At 46.1% G+C, this 20,396-nt stretch overlaps 1 protein-coding gene and 1 pseudogene across 2 annotated transcripts; both read left to right on the top strand.

The window, feature by feature from the left end:
• The first annotated feature begins 483 nt into the window (after nt 1–483).
• LOC119274773 lies at nt 484–6,588 on the top strand. 2 transcript variants are annotated; one of them, XM_037555498.1, is made up of 5 exons: nt 484–622; nt 2,609–2,850; nt 3,218–3,315; nt 3,786–5,094; nt 5,498–6,588. In XM_037555498.1, exons 2-5 carry the CDS (start codon nt 2,691–2,693, stop codon nt 6,196–6,198), a joined length of 2,268 nt encoding a protein of 755 aa, XP_037411395.1. In that variant the 5' UTR covers nt 484–622; nt 2,609–2,690; the 3' UTR covers nt 6,199–6,588. The 2 variants fall into 2 exon arrangements, with proteins under 2 accessions (XP_037411395.1, XP_037411394.1); XM_037555497.1 differs by having other exon boundaries at nt 3,786–5,244.
• A 2,023-nt stretch (nt 6,589–8,611) lies between these two features.
• LOC119274772 lies at nt 8,612–19,885 on the top strand (annotated as a pseudogene).
• The last annotated feature ends 511 nt before the right edge of the window (nt 19,886–20,396 follow it).

The following is a 20,396-nucleotide window of genomic DNA, read 5'->3' as shown; positions in this document are numbered from 1 at the left end:
CCCCACTCTCCCCTCTTCCCGCGAAAAGAAACTCCGCCCTCCCCGCCACCGCGTGGCCCACCCTCCCCACCCCCAGCGTCGGTAACTTCATCCCGACAAATCCGCACCTTCCCCCGCGCTGCTGTCGACTCCTCCCGAGCCACCGTGTACTCCGCGTCGGCCCAACTCCACTATCACAAGCTTTTCCTACCCGATTTTCAGCGTAAACATTCTATATATATGCTCGAAAATAAAAGGATGGCATAACTTGCACCGAGCACATCAACATGGACAAACAACAATAGCAACTAACAAAACAGTCTAAACCGAACTACCGAAGTGGAGTGATCCCATCACTGTTCGGTGGCGGTCCAAGGGAGGGGAGGGTGGGAGAAGCGTTCAACAGCAGGTGAGGTCAGCACTGGAGGCGAGGCGAGGACCGGGGCGGAGGGAGGGATTTAACCCCAAACCCCCCGCAGCTTTTTCCACCCTCCCCCTCCCGGATCCGTTCCTTCCGTCCTCCCCCTTCCTCCCTCCCTCCACGGCTCCACCCACCAACTCTCCCTCCCTCCCTCCTCCTCCCGGAGGAGCGCCACCCTCGCCTCTCTCTCCGCCTCGTCGTCACCGGCGCGCGTCCACCGAGGTTCGTCGCCGGTTCCCGCCCGCACCGAGCACGCCTCCACGAATTTCTCTCTGTTTCGTTTGGTTCGGGTTGGGTTTTACGAGCCCGTACGTACCCTGCGTTGCGTGCGTTGCGTCCTCTCTCGATCGGCGCCATGGTTCGCGGCCGGCCCGGCCGGCGCCGCCGCTGCCGCGTTCCCGTGCGGCTCACCTGTTCGCCGAAAGGCGCCTGCGCGCTGCGTGCGTGCGTGCGTTTCTCCTCGCTCGCTCGCTCGCTCGTCCGTTCGCCAGGACAGGATGTCTGTTCCCTCGGTATTTCGGTTGCCTTTTCGCGTGTTCGTTATTCCTCTGTCTGGATCGCTCCGAGACCACTGCTGTGTTCACCGGCCGACGCTCGTGTTTGTTTGTGATTGAGATTTTGCTGCCTGTTGTTGATTTGTCTCCACTCTGTCTGCACCACAGGCCCACAGCCCTTCCGGTCGCTGATCCTGAATGTGTTGGCACTTGGCAGATACTCTCTGCCTGGCCTCTCTGTTTTCCTTTCCATGGTTGTTTCTGGCGTTTTTTCATTTTGACGTCATATGGATCGGGAGTTACCAAGTGGGAAACCTCGAGCTGTTCGTCGTGAATTCGTGATATGTTTTTCATCAACCATCATGCGTCAAGTTACGCATGGACTGAGTCACTGCACTATGTCGACTCCATTCCAGAGTAGATGGGTTGCTGAATCTGATTCTGATGGATGAATTTTTCTCCAGAAATTTAATGGATGGGTTGTGGGATGGAGTGGATTGGTTTTGCATGCAGCAGTCCATGATCTGATTCATGGTAGAAGTACTAATTGTTTATTTTTGACTTTGTTGATGGTTGCTGTTGGTGCTATTGTTTGTAATGGATGGATGGATGGACGGGTTTTTCCTCCAGCAATTGAATGGATGGGTTGCTGAACGGAGTGGATTGATTTTGCAGCAGCCCATGATCTGATTGATGGTACAAGTACTAAGTACTAGTAACTACTTATTTTTGACTCTGTTGATTGAGTAATGAGAGTAGCCCTTTTGGTTGGAGTACAGAGTTTTTCGTCCAAGGAGTCGAGGACAGTATCTGTCACACTGCCTCCACAGTTTCTGTTGTTTAGATTTGTAAGTTGGAGATCTCGTCTCAAGTGAATCAGCCTAGTGATGATATTGAGTAGCAAACCGGATTCCGCCCTCCCTACGTTGTTGATTTCAGAGTCCCAATTAATTAGTACTTCTTTTTGCCTAACCAAGGGCATTGTTTAGTAATTTTTCATACACATGATTTGTTTTTTGAGTCATGAGAAATGGATGTGCTTCCCTATGGTTTTTCTTAATCCTCCTGGGGTCACTCTCTTTTTGTGTCAAGTTACTGAAAAGAGTTCTGAAGAATCACTTGCTTAACATGTGACCAGATTTTGCGCGACAGTTCTCCGGTTCTTCCTTGGAAGCTTTCTCTGCCTTCTTGATTTGCCCTGTTGGTTGGCTGTGCATGTGCTTTCTTCACTAAAGTGGCTCTTCCTAACTACTATAGTTTTATTTCGCGGTCGTCTAATGATTGATTAGTGGTTCAGACACTAACTAACAAGGATACAGATAGGCGTTGTTTAATTGGCGTGTCTTCGGAAATGGTTCGGTTGCAGTTTGGTGGGTGTCTGTGTGCATGTTTTCGGAAAGATGGGTGTTTACATCACCATCATTGACCCCCCTTTTTAATCTAAAAAAGGCGCAAACGACCCTCTTAAGTTACTTCTTATTCGCTTGTTCGTCGGTACTGTGTTACTTTATGCCTTTCCTCATGATTAAGACCTTCATTTGCCCTGCCGATCTTTGTGGATACTTGGCCAGGCACCATCTTTATCTGTACTAAATCTGTTCGGCCATACTCTTTTCCATTATGGTCTTGAGGCAATGATCTGTTTGGAGTTGGAAAAGTCATTAGGTATGTGCTTTGATAGGTTGTTAATCACTGTCCATTATGTTCATGACAGGTCACAGACCTAACCGGAGTCGAGGCGTTGTTCCATAATCAGCACGGGTGGTGCTCTGCTCATAAGGAATCATCCTTCTTCTATGCTGTCGGGCCCAGGACAAATGGCCCAGCTGTTGCACCCTCAGGACTCTGGGTTCTATGGAAGAAAGGAAATGGGGGGCCGGTGGAGCTTTCTTGAGTTGTTTGGCCTTCGCCGGCGCCTACGGTCCACGAGGAAGATGATCTCTGACAAGAAACATGGTAAGGAAAAAAGCGCTGGTGGTAAGTTGGGGTTGTTCTTTAACCGTAACCGAGTGTCCTTGAGTAAATTGATTTGATTCACTGAAAAAACAATAGGAGTATAGTTGTGGTTGTCATTCATGTATTCAAATACTTTGATTTTCCCATTTGACCTTTTATAAGTAATGATAAAATATAAACTCATAAGCAGGGAAGCTTGTATAAACAATGATAAAATATAAATTCGCACGTTGGGAAGTTACTGTTTAGCACTTAGTGTACTGAAGAATTAGAACCCTACACCTTGACCTGAAATATCTACAAGTATGACAGCTTATGAGCCTACACAATATGTTGTAATTTTTATTGACCGTGAAATTGACTGCAGGAAGTAAGCTTCGAGGTTGCTATGTTCCATTCAAAGACGAAGACAGCGGTGTCACGGATGAGCAGAGAGCTGTCATAGATGAGTACAAAAACACAAAAGTATATACCAATTGCCCACCTTGATTATCAACTTCCGAAGTTCTCTTGATACTTGAATACTAGTACTGATATCCTTTGCTCTGTTAATTTTTCCATTTGTATCCAGTAGTCCATTTTCGTCCTCTGTTTACAGTTCAAGAGAAAAGAACTAAAATCATATGCATCACTGGTCCTTCTCTTTATGTATATCAGTACATAAATTATTGTATATTTGTGTCAGCATCTAGTGTGTATATAAACTCGAATCGCCTCTACTCGTTGTAGTAATACATCTGAAACTTGTTTAGGCAAGGGCATGGATTATTTTGTAAGCATAATTATATCATGATCTGCGTGCTGCTACTGCATTGCATATAAGCAGTTTTTACAAGTACTTCTGTCCTCCAAAGTACTTGCACACAGACAACTAGTTTTCCTCTGGATTTGGAGATGTGAACTGATCATATTCCATCAATTTTCTGGTATTTCAGGTTAAAAATAAACAAAAGGGTTCAAAAAGGAGTTCTGGTAAGTCTGGTCTGAAGTCATTGTTTTCAAGAAAATTGCATGGAAAGGAAGATCAGAAAGAGAAGATGCTTCCTGTCGGACCAAAGCTGCTGCGCACCCTTTCCATACATTACTTGGAAAACAATGACTATGTTCTTAATGGTCAGTCAGCTGCCAATGGTGACGGTTCTTCACACGGCGCTAAACTGTCACCACCAAATGACACCATTACAAACTTGCAACAGGATACGTTAAGCAACCAGGATGGTTCTGGTACTGACCATGTGAAACGGAAGAGCCACCGTAGCATCTCCATGGATGGGGTTCTTCATAAGGTCCCCTATGGGCAGAGGCTTTCTGGAGATAACATTAGACAAGAACTTCCTCGATCAGCCTCTGCCACATATGACAGGGATGGTCTGAAACCTTACATTGGCACTGCTGCAAAGAGACATGGGAACAGCGGTTTTCGGCGTTCGCGTTCCCTATCTGAATCACTGGAGAGCTACTCTCACTTGCTGGATTCCATTTCAAGCAGTGAATCCAAAAGGGTGCTGACAAGCTCGAAGTCCACTAGGGACCACTCTTTGGATGGCCCTGTTGCAGCAACTGCACTGCAGAGAATTTCCAATTCTCAGCTCAGATCAAAAAGTGTGGTTAGACTTGCTGAATTTCTTGTGATTCCAGAAGACACATTGGCATCAGAAGTTTCAGAGGAAGTTGCTGGAGATGTAAAACTTGCTGTGGATGAGGCTTCTTGTAGTGAGGTTGCTGGTGGCTCTGAGAATCCTGTGTCACTTGAAGAGTTGTTGAGCGAGTGTGATGTCATGGAATCATCGACTAAAGACAATTTATGTATTGCTCCTTTAGCTTCAGAGGTGGTTGAAGTTTCAGAAGAACAAGCTCCTTTAGCTTCTTCAGAGATGGTTGATGTTTCAGAAGAAGCTGCAACTTATGATGATGATCTGGAGGTTCTCTCATCGACCCAAGCCAAGCTGTGTACCGACCCTTCAGCATCTGAAGTTGACATCCCAGAAGAACATGCAACAACCTGCAATGATGATGATGATGATGATCTTATTCACTCATCAACTGGAGCTGATCCATGCACTCTTCTTAGTCTTCTGCAATCAGAAGACGTCGACATTGCAGAACAGCAAGTGCCACCTTCTGATGATCAAATTCAGTCATGCATCACCCAACCTTCAGAAGACATGGACATTGCGGAAGAACTGGCAACAATCTCTGAAGACAATCAGATTCATTCATTTGATGCTTTGAAATCAGTGAAAGGTACTAGCTGTGCCCCTGACCCCAATAGAGATACTGAAGATGAGTTAAATTTATGCTGTGAACAAGAAACTGAAAGTCCAACCTCTGTTCTGGATGTGGCCTTCTCAGACCATCCTGCTGCTAGTTCAGAGAACCATATCATGCTGGATGGTGAGATTTTCATCTAGTACATATGCAAAAACCTGCATTAGCTTTCGATAATTTCAAAATAATCTTGACCTGGATTAGCATCTCAGAATGGCATTCTAAACAAGCAAAATAGCAAAACTTATTATCTTATAAAATATTAAAATACAGCGAACTTGCTACCAAATTACCAACGAAATTAACAAATTCTTGAATTTGCTTTGAATTTGCCCAACTTCTTATTTTAATCTCCTTTTCCTGTTCGTCTGTTTCACAGATTCATCGCTGGTGGAAAAAACTGCCCATTCAAATGAAGTGCACGATCATTCAGTTGGCAGTGATGATGATCTCGATTCTAGCACTTCTGTCAAACCACCAACTAGCTCATTGACTCTGGAGAACATACTTCAGGAGAACAACCTCAGCGACCTGAACGCCCTCCAAGAAGCGGCAGCAGACCCAAAGAACGAGGCCGAGCTGGCCTACGTGAAGGACATATTCAACAAGTCGAGCTTCCGCGACGAGGCGCTGTTCGAAGCTTGGTGCTCGCAGAACCGCGCCGCGCTCCAGGAGGACGACTGCCAGCACTACGATGCCGCCGCCGCGGCCATCGACTTCACCGACATGTCGGCCGACGAGCTGCTCCTGTTCGACCTGACGAACGAGGCTCTTCTCGACGTGTACAAGGACTACGCCGCCGGCGAGTCCAGGCAGCCCCGCTTCTCCGCCTTCCAGCGGCCCAAGCCCGTCGGCGAGCGCGCCCTCAGGGAGCTGCGGTCCAGGGTGGGCCGCCGGCTCGACGAGCGGCCGCAGTCCGGCGTGGAGGTCGACGTCGACGCCGTGCTGTCGAGCGACCTGGCCAGGGCGGACCGCTGGAGCAACTTCCGGCGAGAGGCCGACCAGGTGGCGGGCCTGGTGGCGAACTCCGTGCTCGACAGGCTCGTCACCGAGCTCGCGCTCCAGCTCGCGAAGTTTTGAGTCTGCATAGATAGTTAGCCAGCCATTCATTTATTCTGCCTGCCCCCTTTTTTATTGGTTAGTTAATTAATTTAGATGCTTGATGATGATACATATACACCATGGAAGTGTGAGGGGATGTTACATTACATTACATTATCATGTAGATATCAGAAACCATTTTTGGTTCTTTCCTCCTGGGAGAGGAGAGGAGAATACATAGGAACATGAGTCAGGAGAATGTTGTTAGGTCATCTTAGTGAGTCATCTAGACTAGCTGCTGAGAATTGGGTGGACATGGGAAGCACCTGTTTTGTACTAGTGTCTGTTTTGATGTATCTTACTTCAGGTAAGAAAAATCTTGGAACAACCATTTGTCGGTTCATGCCTTTCTGGTCTTGCTCAAATTTACATGAGGAGAATGCAAGAGATAATTCTTCTGGGTTGATTGGGTTCTTTTTCTTTATTGATTGGGTGCTTGTTCTTTACTTCTTTCTAGACCTTTATTACTGCTTCTCCTTTTGGGGTAGCAAGAACTCACTGATGACAGTGGTCACCGAGAGAGGCTCATAGAAGGCTTGAACCTACTGAAGTGTCTGTCACCAGGACCATGATGTCCAGCCCAAACCATCTACTCCCTCTGTGCCAAAATATAAGAGCAAAAACGTTCTTATATTACGGGACAGAGGGAGTATTTGGGAGCAAGGGGGCGAAGCAACACAAGACAGGGGTGTACAAATATACACCCGTTAACTTTGTCTGTCACCGTAAGAATGTGTAGCTGCAAGCTTAATGGAAGTATTCAAGATATATTATTCCATTTTAATTAACCAAGATAACACTAATCTTCATCTCTGTACATCCATTCGTTTAAAAGACTAAAACTCGCTCCCCCCGGCCCCTGCCTTAGAGCCGGCCTCCAGGTTGCCATGGCCGGGCGTGGTCGAGCTCTGATCTCAGAGCATCTTCAATAGATGACGTAAATTTCAAAAAAAAAAGATAGATGACGTAGATGTAAAAATAACAGACTTTTACATCATCAAGTGACAGAAAGATAGCTCTAACAGATGATGTAGATGTATATTTTTTACTTAAGGATTGCCCGTGATGTAAAATAGGGCCAAGTGATGCAAAAATTTGCATCATTTGTGCTTCTCGAGTTAAACTCGACGGGTCGCACGCAGCCCCAGCCGCCTGACCACCCCATGACGCTACCCGTCCCCATGGACGCCTCCTCTGACCCCGCAGCCGCCAATGCCGCTCCTCGCGGTGGCCGCCTCCACGCTTATCATCGCCGTTTCCGCCATGCCTCCCCCAAATCGGCGCGGCGGATTTGCAGCCCCTCGTTCCGCTGTTGCTAGCGGAATGGAACTGTTGGCGATGAAGATGACAGCGGCTTCGTCTCGAAGAAGATGAATGTGACCCGCGACTGCTGCTTCTGCATCATCACTGGCAGCTGCTGCTGCCGTGCCTTCTCCCACACCATCTCCCGTCCTGTCACCGACCGTATAGGAGCCGTTGACGCCCGCCGCTCTTGTCTCCAACTTGCTCGACGCAATGCCGCGGCCATGGAAGAGTAGACCAGACTATTGCTTTTACATCATCTATTAAAGTTGGAGGTTTTTGGTGATGTAAAAAATGCACTTTTAGGTGATGTATATTTTACTCGAACCATAATTTAGTGATGTAAAATACATCATCTATTAAAGATGCTCTGAGACCGCATGTTAGTGGTCGAAGGGGTAAGAAAAATAAAGAGCCAAGGAGGAATTTTTTTAGGTAAAGAAAGAGGAATAGATGTGGGCTTACATGGGAAGCTCCATGAGGAAGCTACACCAACCAAACTTGACTAGATGGCCTCGCCTGGCCCGCCCGGCCCCGGCCCGGGTTATATGGGCCAGGCACGCTAACTGCATGGACCGCACGCGTGCTGCCCTCCCTGGCTGAGACACGGCATTACTATTAAACGGGCCGGCCCATCAGCCTGTTTAGCCGCCAGCCCACCTATTATTCAGCCTTAGGCCTATAAAATTTTGGAAAAAACTAAATGGCCATGCCATGTCGGCACGCATGCCCAGCCTCCAGGCCCAGACCGGCACGCTTGCTTACAGGCCGGCCTTCCAGGCAGGGACGAGACTTACATGCTCCCTCCCTGTGCTTCCATCCGTGCTCCCGCGTACGTGGCTTGATTTGATTGGAAGAAAATAAGGTCCGGCCCCATCCCCTGAAAATCAGGGGGAGATGATTAGGTTAGAAAAGAAAAAAAAATGACAGCCGTAGGATGAAGTGGGAGCACGGATGGGAGCATGGGAAAGGAGCAGGCAAGCCGGATCCTCCAGGGCCCAGTTGGCCAGGTTTGACACCAACGGAGCGCAATCGATCGATCGGGCCGACCAAATTTCCCCGATATTTCCCTCGAACAAATAATTTTCCCAATATTTCTAAATCCCTAGCGGGCCGCCGCTGGTCTCTGCGCACGCCGGCGCTGCCAGCCCGCCACCCCTTGACCTCGAAGGCTCGACGGGCGACGGATCCGCCTGCCGACCTGCCCACGGCGCCGCTCGTCTCTCCACCCGCGCACGCCGGCCCCGCCGCTCCCTGCCTCCCCCTGCTTTCTGCAGCAGTGCTGGGGAGGAGGCAGAGGAAGCGGCCAGCCGCAAACGGTCAGGCGACACGGCAATTTCCAGCAGCAGCAACAATAACCCGGTAGGCATTATCCTTTCACCGTCCGGATGAAGTGATTAATTCTGACACCCCACCGTTGTAACCAGACAGGGAGAAGCTCTCCTCGTTGCTTTCTCCAGAAATCAGCAACTGCGATTTGGCAAGTACTCCCTTCGTCCCATAGTGTAAGATGCTTTTTGACACTACACCAGTGTCAAAAAGCGTCTTACATTATGGGACGGAGAGAGTAGGTGGTTTCCAAGTGGTTACGAAGGAAGTAAAAATTCTATCCAAGTCAACTATGCTTGATATAAAATTTTAAAATAGCAAAGAGAGAAAAACCTTCTCTTAATAGTTGTTGAAGATTTCCTCCAGGCATGAAGTCATAAACAAGAGCTAGGCCCTTTTTATTTTGGCAATATCCTTGTAGAGTCACGAGATTCTTGTGATGAACTTTGGACAAGGCTTGCACCTAGGCAACAGATATGGTAATCAAATATCCTAGAACTCAACCCAATTGCATCATTTCATAGGATATGGACCCTGGGAAGGGTTTTAGATGTCTTGGAGACTTATAGTTTACTTCTTATTGAAGAGAACATTAATTTGACCTAGTTGGTTTTGTCGTATATACCTCAGGGAGGAAGTCTGTTGACTCTGCTATTGATGTCTCTATAAGCACTTTAACAGCTAGTTCATCACCATTTTCCAGTATGCCATGATAGACAGTACCGAAACCTCCTTTTCCAATGATTGACACGAAGTCCTTGGTTATTAGCTTCAGCTCTGCATATGTGAACCATCTAATATCGATATGGAGGGGAGTTTCCTCTTCATACATATTGTAATCCTCATTGTCTCCTGTCTTCCCTTCAAGGTTAGGAAGTTGTGTTTAGATCAAAGATTTTGACTATTGTTTAATGTCTAGCGTCAATTGCATTGATGAAAACAGAATTTTAGATAGTAGCATTTTGTTTTACCTTTCCAGCATAACATCCAGAATATGCCCATGCACTACCAGAAAGGATACCAGTATCGCTAGAGCTATCACTGCAATGAACAATACATGCATGGTGTTCTTCTTCTTACTTTTTTTTTCAAAAGGGGGGACTCCCCGGCCTCTGCATCAGAAAGATGCATATGGCCACATTTATTAAATAAAAATAAATAAGTTCAACAGAGTCTAGCGGTCTGCTCCAAGAAGAGTTGGCTCACACAGAGCAACAAAAGCAAAAAAGGCCCAAAAGCCACAACCGGCTGGCAAAAGATGAATAGGTAAACTAGTCATCTATCCTATTACATGACCGCCATCCAAACCGATTGAAGATATCCCGTGCTACCATCTCCCACCGGAGAGATCCAGTAACCAAACGCTCCCTGGCCTCCGTCGGAGTGAGTAAGGACCACATACGGATTAGTGCAGTAGCCCGGAATAAAACCTGCAAAAAATGAATAGTTGTTTTGTTAAAAGCCAAATCATTTCTGCAGTTCCAAATTGCCCATAACAACGCACACGCTCCTACGCGAATTTGTCTAGCTGTTTCGGACTCTATCCCAACCAGCCACGTTCCAAATAACGACCTGACCGAATGCGGAGGAGGAATGTTAAAGGCAACTTGCACCGAACGCCATAAGACCTTTGCCAATGGGCAATCAAAAAAGAGGTGCTTGATATTTTCATCCCAATCACAGAAACTACACCTAGTAGATCCTGTCCAGTTTCGCTTAACCAGATTATCTTTCGTTAAGATAACTTGTTTATGTACAAACCACATAAACACTTTGATTTTCAGAGGAACCTTAACTTTCCAAACATGTTTGGATGTAGGAATCACACTAGAATTGATGGCATCAATATACATCGACTTGACTGTGAATTCCCCAGATCTAGTAAGCTTCCAACACAACTTATCGGGCTGATGCGTAAGCTGAACCTCCATCAGCCTACGCACCGGATGAAGCCAGTCTTCCCACCGGTCTCCAACAAGCACCCTCCTAAACTGAATATTCAGGGGAGTGGACTGCAAACTCGTTGCAACCAGAGCATCACGACGCTGCACAATACGATAAAGCGAAGGATACTGAAGCGCCAACGGCGCATCCCCCAGCCAAGTATCCTCCCAGAAGCGAGTATTGTTGCCATCACCAACAATAAACTTTGTTCTGTTAAAAAAAGTGGCTTTGACTCTCATTAGCCCTTTCCAGAAAGGCGAATCAGTCGGTCTGACTGTCACCTGCGACAAAGTCTTAGAGTAGAGGTACTTGTTACGCAGAATCTGTGCCCAAGTAGCTTCAGTCTCAGCTGCTAACTTAAATAGCCACTTACTGAGAAGACATCTGTTCTTGACCTCAAGATTTTCAATACCAAGACCCCCTTGGTTCTTCGGACGGCAGATGACGTCCCATTTGGCTAAACGGTACTTTCTCTTAAGTTCATCACTTTGCCAAAAGAAACGGGACCGATAGAAGTCCAGCCTTTTCCTAACTCCAACTGGTACTTCAAAAAAGGACAGAAGGAACATAGGCAAGCTCGTGAGCACCGAATTAATAAGAATCAACCGGCCTCCATACGACATGAGTTTGCCCTTCCAGCAACTCAGTTTCTTCTCAAACCAATCCTCGATACACTTCCATTCATTGTTAGTCAGCTTACGATGGTGAATGGGGATAACTAGGTAATTGAACGGGAGTGCTCCCAATTCACACCCAAACAATTGCTTATAAGCATCCTGTTCCTCTTTGGCTCTACCAAAACAGAACAACTCACTTTTATGGAAGTTAATCTTCAGACCGGTCAATTGCTCAAACAGGCACAGCACCAGCTTCATATTTCTCGCTTTGGCCAAGTCATGCTCCATAAAGATGATCGTATCATCCGTGTATTGTAGGATGGACACACCACCATCAACTAGATGAGGTACCAGACCACCTACCTGGCCGGCCTCCTTTGCCCTACCTATCAGGATTGCCAACATGTCAACAACGATGTTGAACAAAATAGGAGACACTGGATCACCTTGTCTCAGGCCCTTATGTGTCTGGAAATAATGACCGATATCGTCATTCACTTTAATTCCAACACTTCCTTTTTGCGTGAAGGATTCGACTTGTCGTCTCCAAACTTCATCGAAATCCTTCATGCGTAGTGCCTGTTGAAGGAAAGGCCATTTGACTTTGTCGTACGCTTTCTCGAAATCCACCTTGAAAACAACGCCATCAAGTTTTTTGTTGTGAATCTCATGGAGCGTTTCATGCAAGACCACAACCCCTTCAAGGATGTTCCTGTCCGGCATGAAATCAGACTGAGTAGGCTGCACCACAGTATGTGCAATCTGTGTGAGCCTATTCGTCCCGACCTTGGTAAAAGTTTTGAAACTAACATTGAGAAGACAGATAGGCCAGAATTGCTCAATCCACATTGCCTCTGTGTTCTTGGGAAGTAACGTTATCGTTCCAAAATTCAGTTGAAAAAGGTGAAGCTGGCCGGAGAATAAATCATTGAACAAAGGTAATAGATCTCCTTTAATAATGTGCCAACACTTCTTGTAAAACTCTGCCGGGAAACCATCCGGGCCAGGAGCCTTATTATTCTTCATCTGGGAAATGGCCTCAAACACCTCTTTCTCAGAGAAAGGAGCTACTAAAATATCATTCTCAACAGCCGTAAGTTGAGGCATATCCTCAATCCTAGACTCATCCAGTAACACACAGTTGTCCTCTGGAGGCCCAAACAGCTGCTTGTAATACTCAGTAATATATTGCTTTAAGTTTTCCTGGCCAAGAATCGTTCCCTCGTCTTGTTCAAGCTGAAAGATCCTCTTTCTATGCTTACCATTGGCGATCAAGTGAAAAAATTGAGTGTTTGCGTCCCCCTGAACGACTCTACAGACCTTAGCCCGAAGCGCCCACTTTAGTTCTTCCTCGTGAAGGAGCTCTTTCAACCTCATTTCCGCCTCAAGCTTGGCATGAAGCTCCGAGGCTGGCAGGATCATGGTTTCGACCTTTACATCAAGGGACTGAATAAGCGCAAGGAGCTGCTCCTTTTCAACCTTATAAATCCCGCTGAGATGCTTAGCCCACCCACGTAGGAAGCTTCTCAAATGCCTAATTTTATTCTGCCAGCGTTCGAGTGCAGACTGACCTCCTGCATCTTTAGCCCACTCTCTGGCTACGAGATCCAAGAAGCCTTCTCGCTCAAACCAAGCAAGCTCGAACGAGAAAACATTTTTATTTCCCAAGTGGGTGGCCTCCCCCGAATCGAGAAATAAAGGCGTGTGGTCAAAAATACCACGAGTAAGCGCCTGGACTGTGACATAAGGGAATTTCTGCTCCCACTCGACGCTAGCCAGAACTCGATCCAGCTTCTCAAACGTCGGATTTGGCAAGGCGTTAGCCCAGGTAAACTTGCGGCCCGAATGCTCTATCTCCCGCAGGTCAAGGCTTTCAATGATTGTATTAAACATAAACGACCATCGTCCGTCAAAATTGTCATTATTCTTCTCATCACTCCTGATGATATTAAAATCACCCCCCACCAGGATAGGTAATTGTTCAGACCCACAAATCCTAACCAGATCGGCCAAGAAATCCGGTTTGAGCTCGGGCTGAGCGGCACCATATACCGCTACCAAAGCCCAGTTAAACCCATCTGCCTTCGACCTCACCCTAAACTTAACCGCAAAATCTCCCATGACCACGCTCCGGACTTCTAACGAATCACATCTAACTCCGAGTAAAATCCCACCCGATCTTCCTCGCGGAGGTAGACAATGCCAATCAAAATCAATACTCCCCGACAGAGTATTAAGAAATTGTGGCGAGAAGTTGGCTCTACCCGTTTCCGACAAAGCAATAAAGTCCAACTTGTGTTCAATAGAAGCCTCAGCAAGAAACCTTCTTTTAGCCAAGTCTTTCAGACCTCTGCTATTCCAAAAGATTCCCTTCATATCTCATCGTGGAATTTTTTCGCCGTCCTAATCCGAGCACTCCTCCGCACAGCGGAAACCGGGTAAATCTTCCGCTTCCATTTGCGTTTAGGAGCAATGAAACTCTCCAGCTGGTCCTCACAACCAGTCTCAGAGGTATGCAAGTCGACAACGTCTACTCGCTCATCCTCCTCCTCAGGCTCAGGAGACGGTTGAGCCAGATCCGCACAAAGATTATCGAGCGCCCTGACCCCTAAAGCGTCGATATCTGAATCATTCATGGGTTTGACCGCAGCTAAGTTACGAATCATCTCAAGCGCCCGATCGGCTTCTAAACCCAGCATATCATTAACCGAGGTTGAGATTTCACTATCATTACTACCTAGTGAAATTCCTAACTGATTTGCATTATTAATAATCTCATCATTAGAAAAATGCAAAATAGAATTAGAGGTATTGACCGACATACCAGTAGTGACATCCACGTCACGTAGCTTGGCCGCCCTCATAGCGCACCGCTGCTGTATGTCGTCCACTTCCGGGTGGTCCTGGAGACGGCTACTCAACCGTCGCCCCTCAGAGACCGGATCCGGAATACCCCCGAACGCAATCACCTCCTCCCGAGTTGCTGCAGAGGAGAACTCCAAAACGGGGGAAGGTGGAACCAGGGCCTCCTGCCCGAGCTCCCCATCCATCCCGGCCCAACGACTAGGCAGCGACACCGGCGTAGAAGGTCCGCAGGCCTCCCTAGGCGCCCCCGGAGGAGAGAGCCCCGAGGCCACCTGCCCTGAGCCCTCTCCGGAAATCAACGCCAACGCCATCGCAACCGGCCCGGCCGAAGGGGAGGAGGGATCCCCTCCCGATGAGTGAAGCAGCACCGTGTGGAGCCCGTCCTCCGGAAGCCCCGATGGTAGCGCGGAGGCCTCCTGCCCCACGCCCCCATCAAACGAAGGCACCGCCTTCCGAACCTAAGAGACCACTGATGCAGCGGAAGAATCCGAAATCACCATCTTCGGACCCCCGCCAGCGAGTGCAGTCACCGCCGCCTCAACCCTGACCGAACTCGGTGAAGCACCAATCAAAGGAACCACAGACTCCTCAGACTCCAGCACCGGCAGCGTATGCTCAAACGCCTCATCAGACTCCACGCGATCACTCCAAAGTCTCGGAGACGCAGACGCCGGCTCGAACAACCCGAATCTGAGAGTAGTCGAAGGGACTGTAGAAGATGGTGGCGTACCATCGGCAGACGTCTGAGAGTCAGCACCCGGCACAGTGGACAACTCTCGTCCGGTGTCCGCTGCTGGTGCCTCCTTTAAAGCCGAACCATCATCACCCTCATGCATATCAGTATCCGTCCCATTGACCACCTCAGCAAACAGACTCTCATCCTCGAACTCAATGACAAGGTTATAGATGTGGCCGCGATAAGCCCACTTAACCACCTCAGGCACGTACTCGATGTTCAGCACACTAACCAGAATACGGGCAATTCCATGGGCTCTGGTGAAGTCCATATCCACTCTCTCTGGTCTGCCCACCATGATACCCAAACTGGCCACCACCCGAGCATCCTGCATCGGCTTGGAGGGGGCCCCAGAGAACCGCAACCAAACCTGAGTCAGCGGCTTGCCCATAGGCTCAATCCTCTTCCACTCGTGGAACTCAAGCACCCCATCAGTACCCAGCACCTTGCACATTCCGAAGCTTAGAAGTCTCTGGAGATCCTCCACTGACGGAAACTCAACCCGAAACAGATTGTCCTCGATGGTAACAAGCTCCCACTGGAAATCCCCAGGAGCTAACTCTTTGAGCCTCTGAACAATCTGTGCCTCCGAGACATCTCCTCTGGCCACTTTGACTAACCCAGTCGTTAAGCTCAAAGTCTCGTCAGGAACCCCCACCTCTGCTGGAGATTCAAAGAAAGTAAGCTCGGCACAATACACTCCATACATCATGAGTGCTGGTGCCTGATCTCTCAAAAACGGACAGTCCCCCGAGTCGTGTGCTGATTTTCCACAAGTGCCACAAAGCTCAGCTAAAAAATATATCTTACTTGAGCAGAATATATCTTTGACTTTTGAGCATATGGGACATGATTACACAACATATAAAATAAAAATCAGCTCAGCTAAAAAATATCAGCTGCAACTGGTCTATCAGTTAATGATTATAAGATTATAACATGTCTGCATTTTCTCACATGACAAACTTGCTAGTGATCTTTCTAAACAATTGAACCTTCTCAAGGAAAAAAAACATAGTTTCTAAATATGTGTGGTTATTAATTGGTTCTTACTTCTTACGTGCCTTTCATGTTGAAAGCACATAGGTTATAAAGTTCTACATGCTAGTATATGCCACCTAAACTGGACTTCGATAACCATCCGTTTGGAGCTCCACTGCTTCAGCTATCGGGCACTGCAGCTGGAGTAGCAGCTTACGTTTAAACAATTTCTAGTTCAGATTAGGTTTCTGCTACCTGGGGCAGATATTCCTGTACTTTCCTTATCTAAGCGTATATTCGGGACGGAAATCTCCTGTTGAGGTGGTAAATTTGAGTACCAGCAGGAAGTGAGCCCAGCCCAGCACTACCTGTCAGTTTGCCAATTGAATGTTTCTTGCTTGATTCGGCTTTCATTACAAGTCTCGTCTTTAACCAGTTATTGCTTTCTTAGTAGCAGCATTATAAATCCGCTGAATTGATCTATTCGGATAATACGGATGGACGAGGTCACACAAGCCGTTGAAAACTTGAAAAGGGAATGGAGCCAAGCAGTTGCACAGCTTGAGGTGTGCATTGCTGCAATTGAATCTTGTGGGAAGATGGGAAAAGGGACGGAAGAAGCGATGTCTCTTCCTAGGTTGAATGGTTCTGCACAGGATGCACTGCAATTGCTCAATGCACTGCAGTGCAGGCTTGATCTTCTGGCAGAGCAGCTACCCACTTTTGAAGAAGTTCAGTCTGGACAGGCAACCTTAGGGTCATGGAAGGAACAATATCAGAGGTAAGCTGTTCTTAGAGTTCTTTTTGCTTGCTTTGTTTCTTTAGTTTTTGTATACAACTGATTTTTGTTTTTCAGGCTGCGTGTGAGCCTGAGGAGTGCTAACTTACAAGCAAAAGCGAACATTGGAAAGGCTGCTCAAGAAGAGGTGTGTGGTTTTTCTTCAGAGTATGCTCCATTAATTTGATACTTTACTAACTGAGCAATGCTAGCTTACCTGTGATTTAAGGTGCTCTCACAATCTAATTTTGCTTTCTCTAGAGGGAGCTTCTTCTGGGAGGTGGTGAAGATTCAACTATCCGGAGGCGTAATCTCCAGTAAGTTGATTAAATGAGGTCTTTGTATTCTTGATATATTTTTGGAATATTTGAGACGTTAGTTATAAAATGGGTTTGATGATCTGTTCAGTTTCACCGGAATTTCCTCAAAGTGTAGAACTCGTGAAGGCCTCCATAGGCTGTGAATTAGTTCTAATGGAACAAGTCTACTTTCCTCATTCAGACTATTGAGATAGTCGATTTAACTCCTTCAATTATGGAACTGGTTATTTAACCCTCTCATATGGCCATTAGTGGTTCTGCTGACGCGGAGGTGGTTTTGCCACTCTAGCAGCTTACATCGCAGAATATGCGATGGTGATATCCAGTCAATAATCAGCAGCAAATAGAAAATGTAACTCTTCGAGGACGTATCTGGTGTACCGGGGTAATTGGTGCTACAGGTGCACCGGACCCCGGTTGCACATTCAAAAAAGTTCAAAAAAATCCGAAAAAAAATTAGTGCATTGACACAACATCATTCGATGTTGTCACAAAATTTCATATCAAAATTCGAACCATTGCACGAGATACAAAAATGACAAATTTGGCATCAATGTGAACCTATATAAGTTGGGCTTTAGATTTGGCACATTATCACATTGATGTCAAATTTATCATTTTTGTCTCGTGTAATTTTTTGAATTTGGATATAAATATTTGTATCTCGAGCAATTTTTTGTATCTCGTGTTCTGTCTTCTTGCCCGCTCCATTACTGGTAGAACTCCCATGAATGTCATGCTCAGTTAAACTGCAGGGAGCAACTGTAACAATATTTATGCAGCCCCAAGCACATTTCTTGCCTAGAAGAATGCAGATATGCCAAGTCCTTCTATCGAGAATTTCTGTAAGGTATGCCATGTCTTTTGAAGGTAGACATGTCAGTTACCCATGTGGTTGAGAACCTGAAGTAACTGAATCCAATTGTGCAAATCGAAAGGGGTTGATAAATTGAGCAATCCAAACAAGAATTGAAATAGGCAGATGCCAAAAAAGAACAAAAAGTACACAAATTTGGCAATGACTCCCGTGCTTGAAGGAGAGCTTGGCTTCTAGAGGGATCAGCAAGCTTGTTTTCAAAGTAGGTGCAACCAGACAGATGTGATGGTTGGCTTCTACAGTGAGTGTTGCAAGGCTTTAAAGTTGGAGTCATTGAGACAGTCGGTGTGCATAGGGTGCGACAGGCAGGTGGCATGTTTCGAATGTGTCGACATAGCAGCAGCAGCCACTGCCCCGCGTAGTTAATCAATCATGATCTCATCTCCTTTCTATGAAGGCAGTGTGGTACTCACTGGGGATGCTTGCAGATTGGCAGTGGATGTGTTCAGTGATGGAGGGTCATGCCCTTATGGGTGACAGGCATGGTGATGTTGACCGCGGATATGGATAGAATAGGGATAATGATAACTTCTCTTGCTTGAACTATGAAATGTGGTCAACAAATTACAAATTGTTGTGTTGATGTAACTCTTCTATATGACCTCAAATTGAAATCGCACTGCACTAATTAAAAAAATCACCTTATATATTATTTAACAATTCTATAATTTATGTCTGTACAATGAACACGAACCTGCTAAATGATGCAGAACAAAGACTGGGATGACATCCGCGGCAGAAAGTATTACTGAGAGCCTCCGTAGGTCTCGGCAGTTGATGGTTCAGGTAAGCACTCCTGCTTGTATAGTTGATTTCTCATATGCTAATGATTTCCATGTCGTAAGTTCAGAAGTAATTTATTATATATGTTTTGACAGGAAGTGGAAAGAAGCGCTAATACCTTGTCAACTTTTGGTAAGTTTTCCTGTGATTAAGCCTGTGCATAGGATGCTCGCTTGTAAGGTTCTGTACATTTAAGCCTGATCAAGCTTTCCTCACAAATGTACAGTTATTTGATTGTAGACTTTTGTTGGTTATTAATTTGTTACTAAGGAACCATGGCAGTCATGTGCTTCATGTTTTCCATATGAATAAGAACTACTCTTTTTCTGCCATTTAACGCATTTCCAGACCTATCGAGGCAAAGTTGCTAGCTACTTTTTATTTTATTTTGATGCAGATGAATCGACAAGTGTTCTCCGAAAGGCTGAAGGTGAATATCAAGGACACCGCTCTTTGCTGATGCGCACCCGTGGTTTGCTCTCCGCGATGCAACGACAAGATGTTCTTGATAGGTATGTAGCACCAACCGTTTATGATGTCGGTCGTGCAGTCTTCATTCTGATCTTTCAGTCAAACAAAAGAAGTGGAACAAATGTCTATTTTAAGTCATATATACCTGCTCTGGTTGCGATATGCATTTGGTTTCCATCCGCAAGACGAGTTTCTGCTTGTGTAACAACAATACTGTCTGGGTTGGGTTATCTCTTTCCAGGATCATCCTGACTGTTGGGTTCCTCATATTCTCCTTGGCGGTTCTGTATGTTGTCTCGAGACGTATTGGCCTGTTGACACTGCAAAGGAAGTTGGCTGATGCAATCAGATCGGGCTCAGTATCAGCTGGAGACATATTGGGTAAAGTGCCCCAAGATGGACCTGCCCAGCAAATGCTCCTCCCATCTATGATGAACTGTGATTTACTTCCATCCATTGTTTGTTGTACGTGAGCTTACAACCAGAAGCAAGCTTAGCTTTCAGAGTTGTTATTTCTGGGTACATGTTGTCTAAAGTTTTGAGTCTTGAACTCTTGATAGATAGATAGTATAACCATTTCTGACTCGAGATGTGATATATGCATATCCCTTTCTTTTGTACTCCCTCCGTAAATAAATATAAGAGCGTTTAGATAACTAAACAGGGGGAGTATTATTCTGAAGTATTCTATTTCTGAGTTCTGACTGCATACATAGCTTCAGAAACGATCTTATATTATGTGATGGAGGGAGTAGCATTTATCTTCTGCAAATTCTTTCATTCATATTTTAGAATAGTGCTTTCTTCTCCACCAGTATATTATATACTTAGGTTCTGTATCAATCCACTTCTTTTCATTATCAAACACAGGGTTCCTTTTTGTTTTCTACTTGGATTCTGATGTGAACTTGTAAGCATTTTTTTAAGCTATTTCCAGTCTGTGCCAATCTGTTCTGAATGAAGATTCAACGGTTCCCTGACAAACCATTCATAATCTTTTTTTTTTTGCGGGTGAACCATTCATAATCAACCAAGTCTTTCTAGACCTTTGTGCTTTAGAACTATGTCACCAGTGTGTCAGGGGAGGAAAATGAAAGGAAGTCAAATTCAGATTGTGTTTCATACCAAGAAAGAAACAGAAGGGTCAGGAGAAAAGCTTAAGTGGCCATATATG

Source organism: Triticum dicoccoides, chromosome 3B (assembly GCF_002162155.2).
Source record: "Triticum dicoccoides isolate Atlit2015 ecotype Zavitan chromosome 3B, WEW_v2.0, whole genome shotgun sequence".
Taxonomy (NCBI): domain Eukaryota; kingdom Viridiplantae; phylum Streptophyta; class Magnoliopsida; order Poales; family Poaceae; genus Triticum; species Triticum dicoccoides.
This window is presented reverse-complemented; position numbering and strand designations above follow the sequence as displayed.

Bases quoted from the DNA above. Each gene is read 5' to 3' on its own strand.
- LOC119274773 (XM_037555497.1), top strand. From the start codon at position 2,691: ATGCTGTCGGGCCCAGGACAAATGGCCCAGCTGTTGCACCCTCAGGAC. The intron at 2,851-3,217 runs GTAAGGAAAAAA...AATTGACTGCAG, and splicing joins GATCTCTGACAAGAAACATG to GAAGTAAGCTTCGAGGTTGC. The intron at 3,316-3,785 runs GTATATACCAAT...CTGGTATTTCAG, and splicing joins ATGAGTACAAAAACACAAAA to GTTAAAAATAAACAAAAGGG.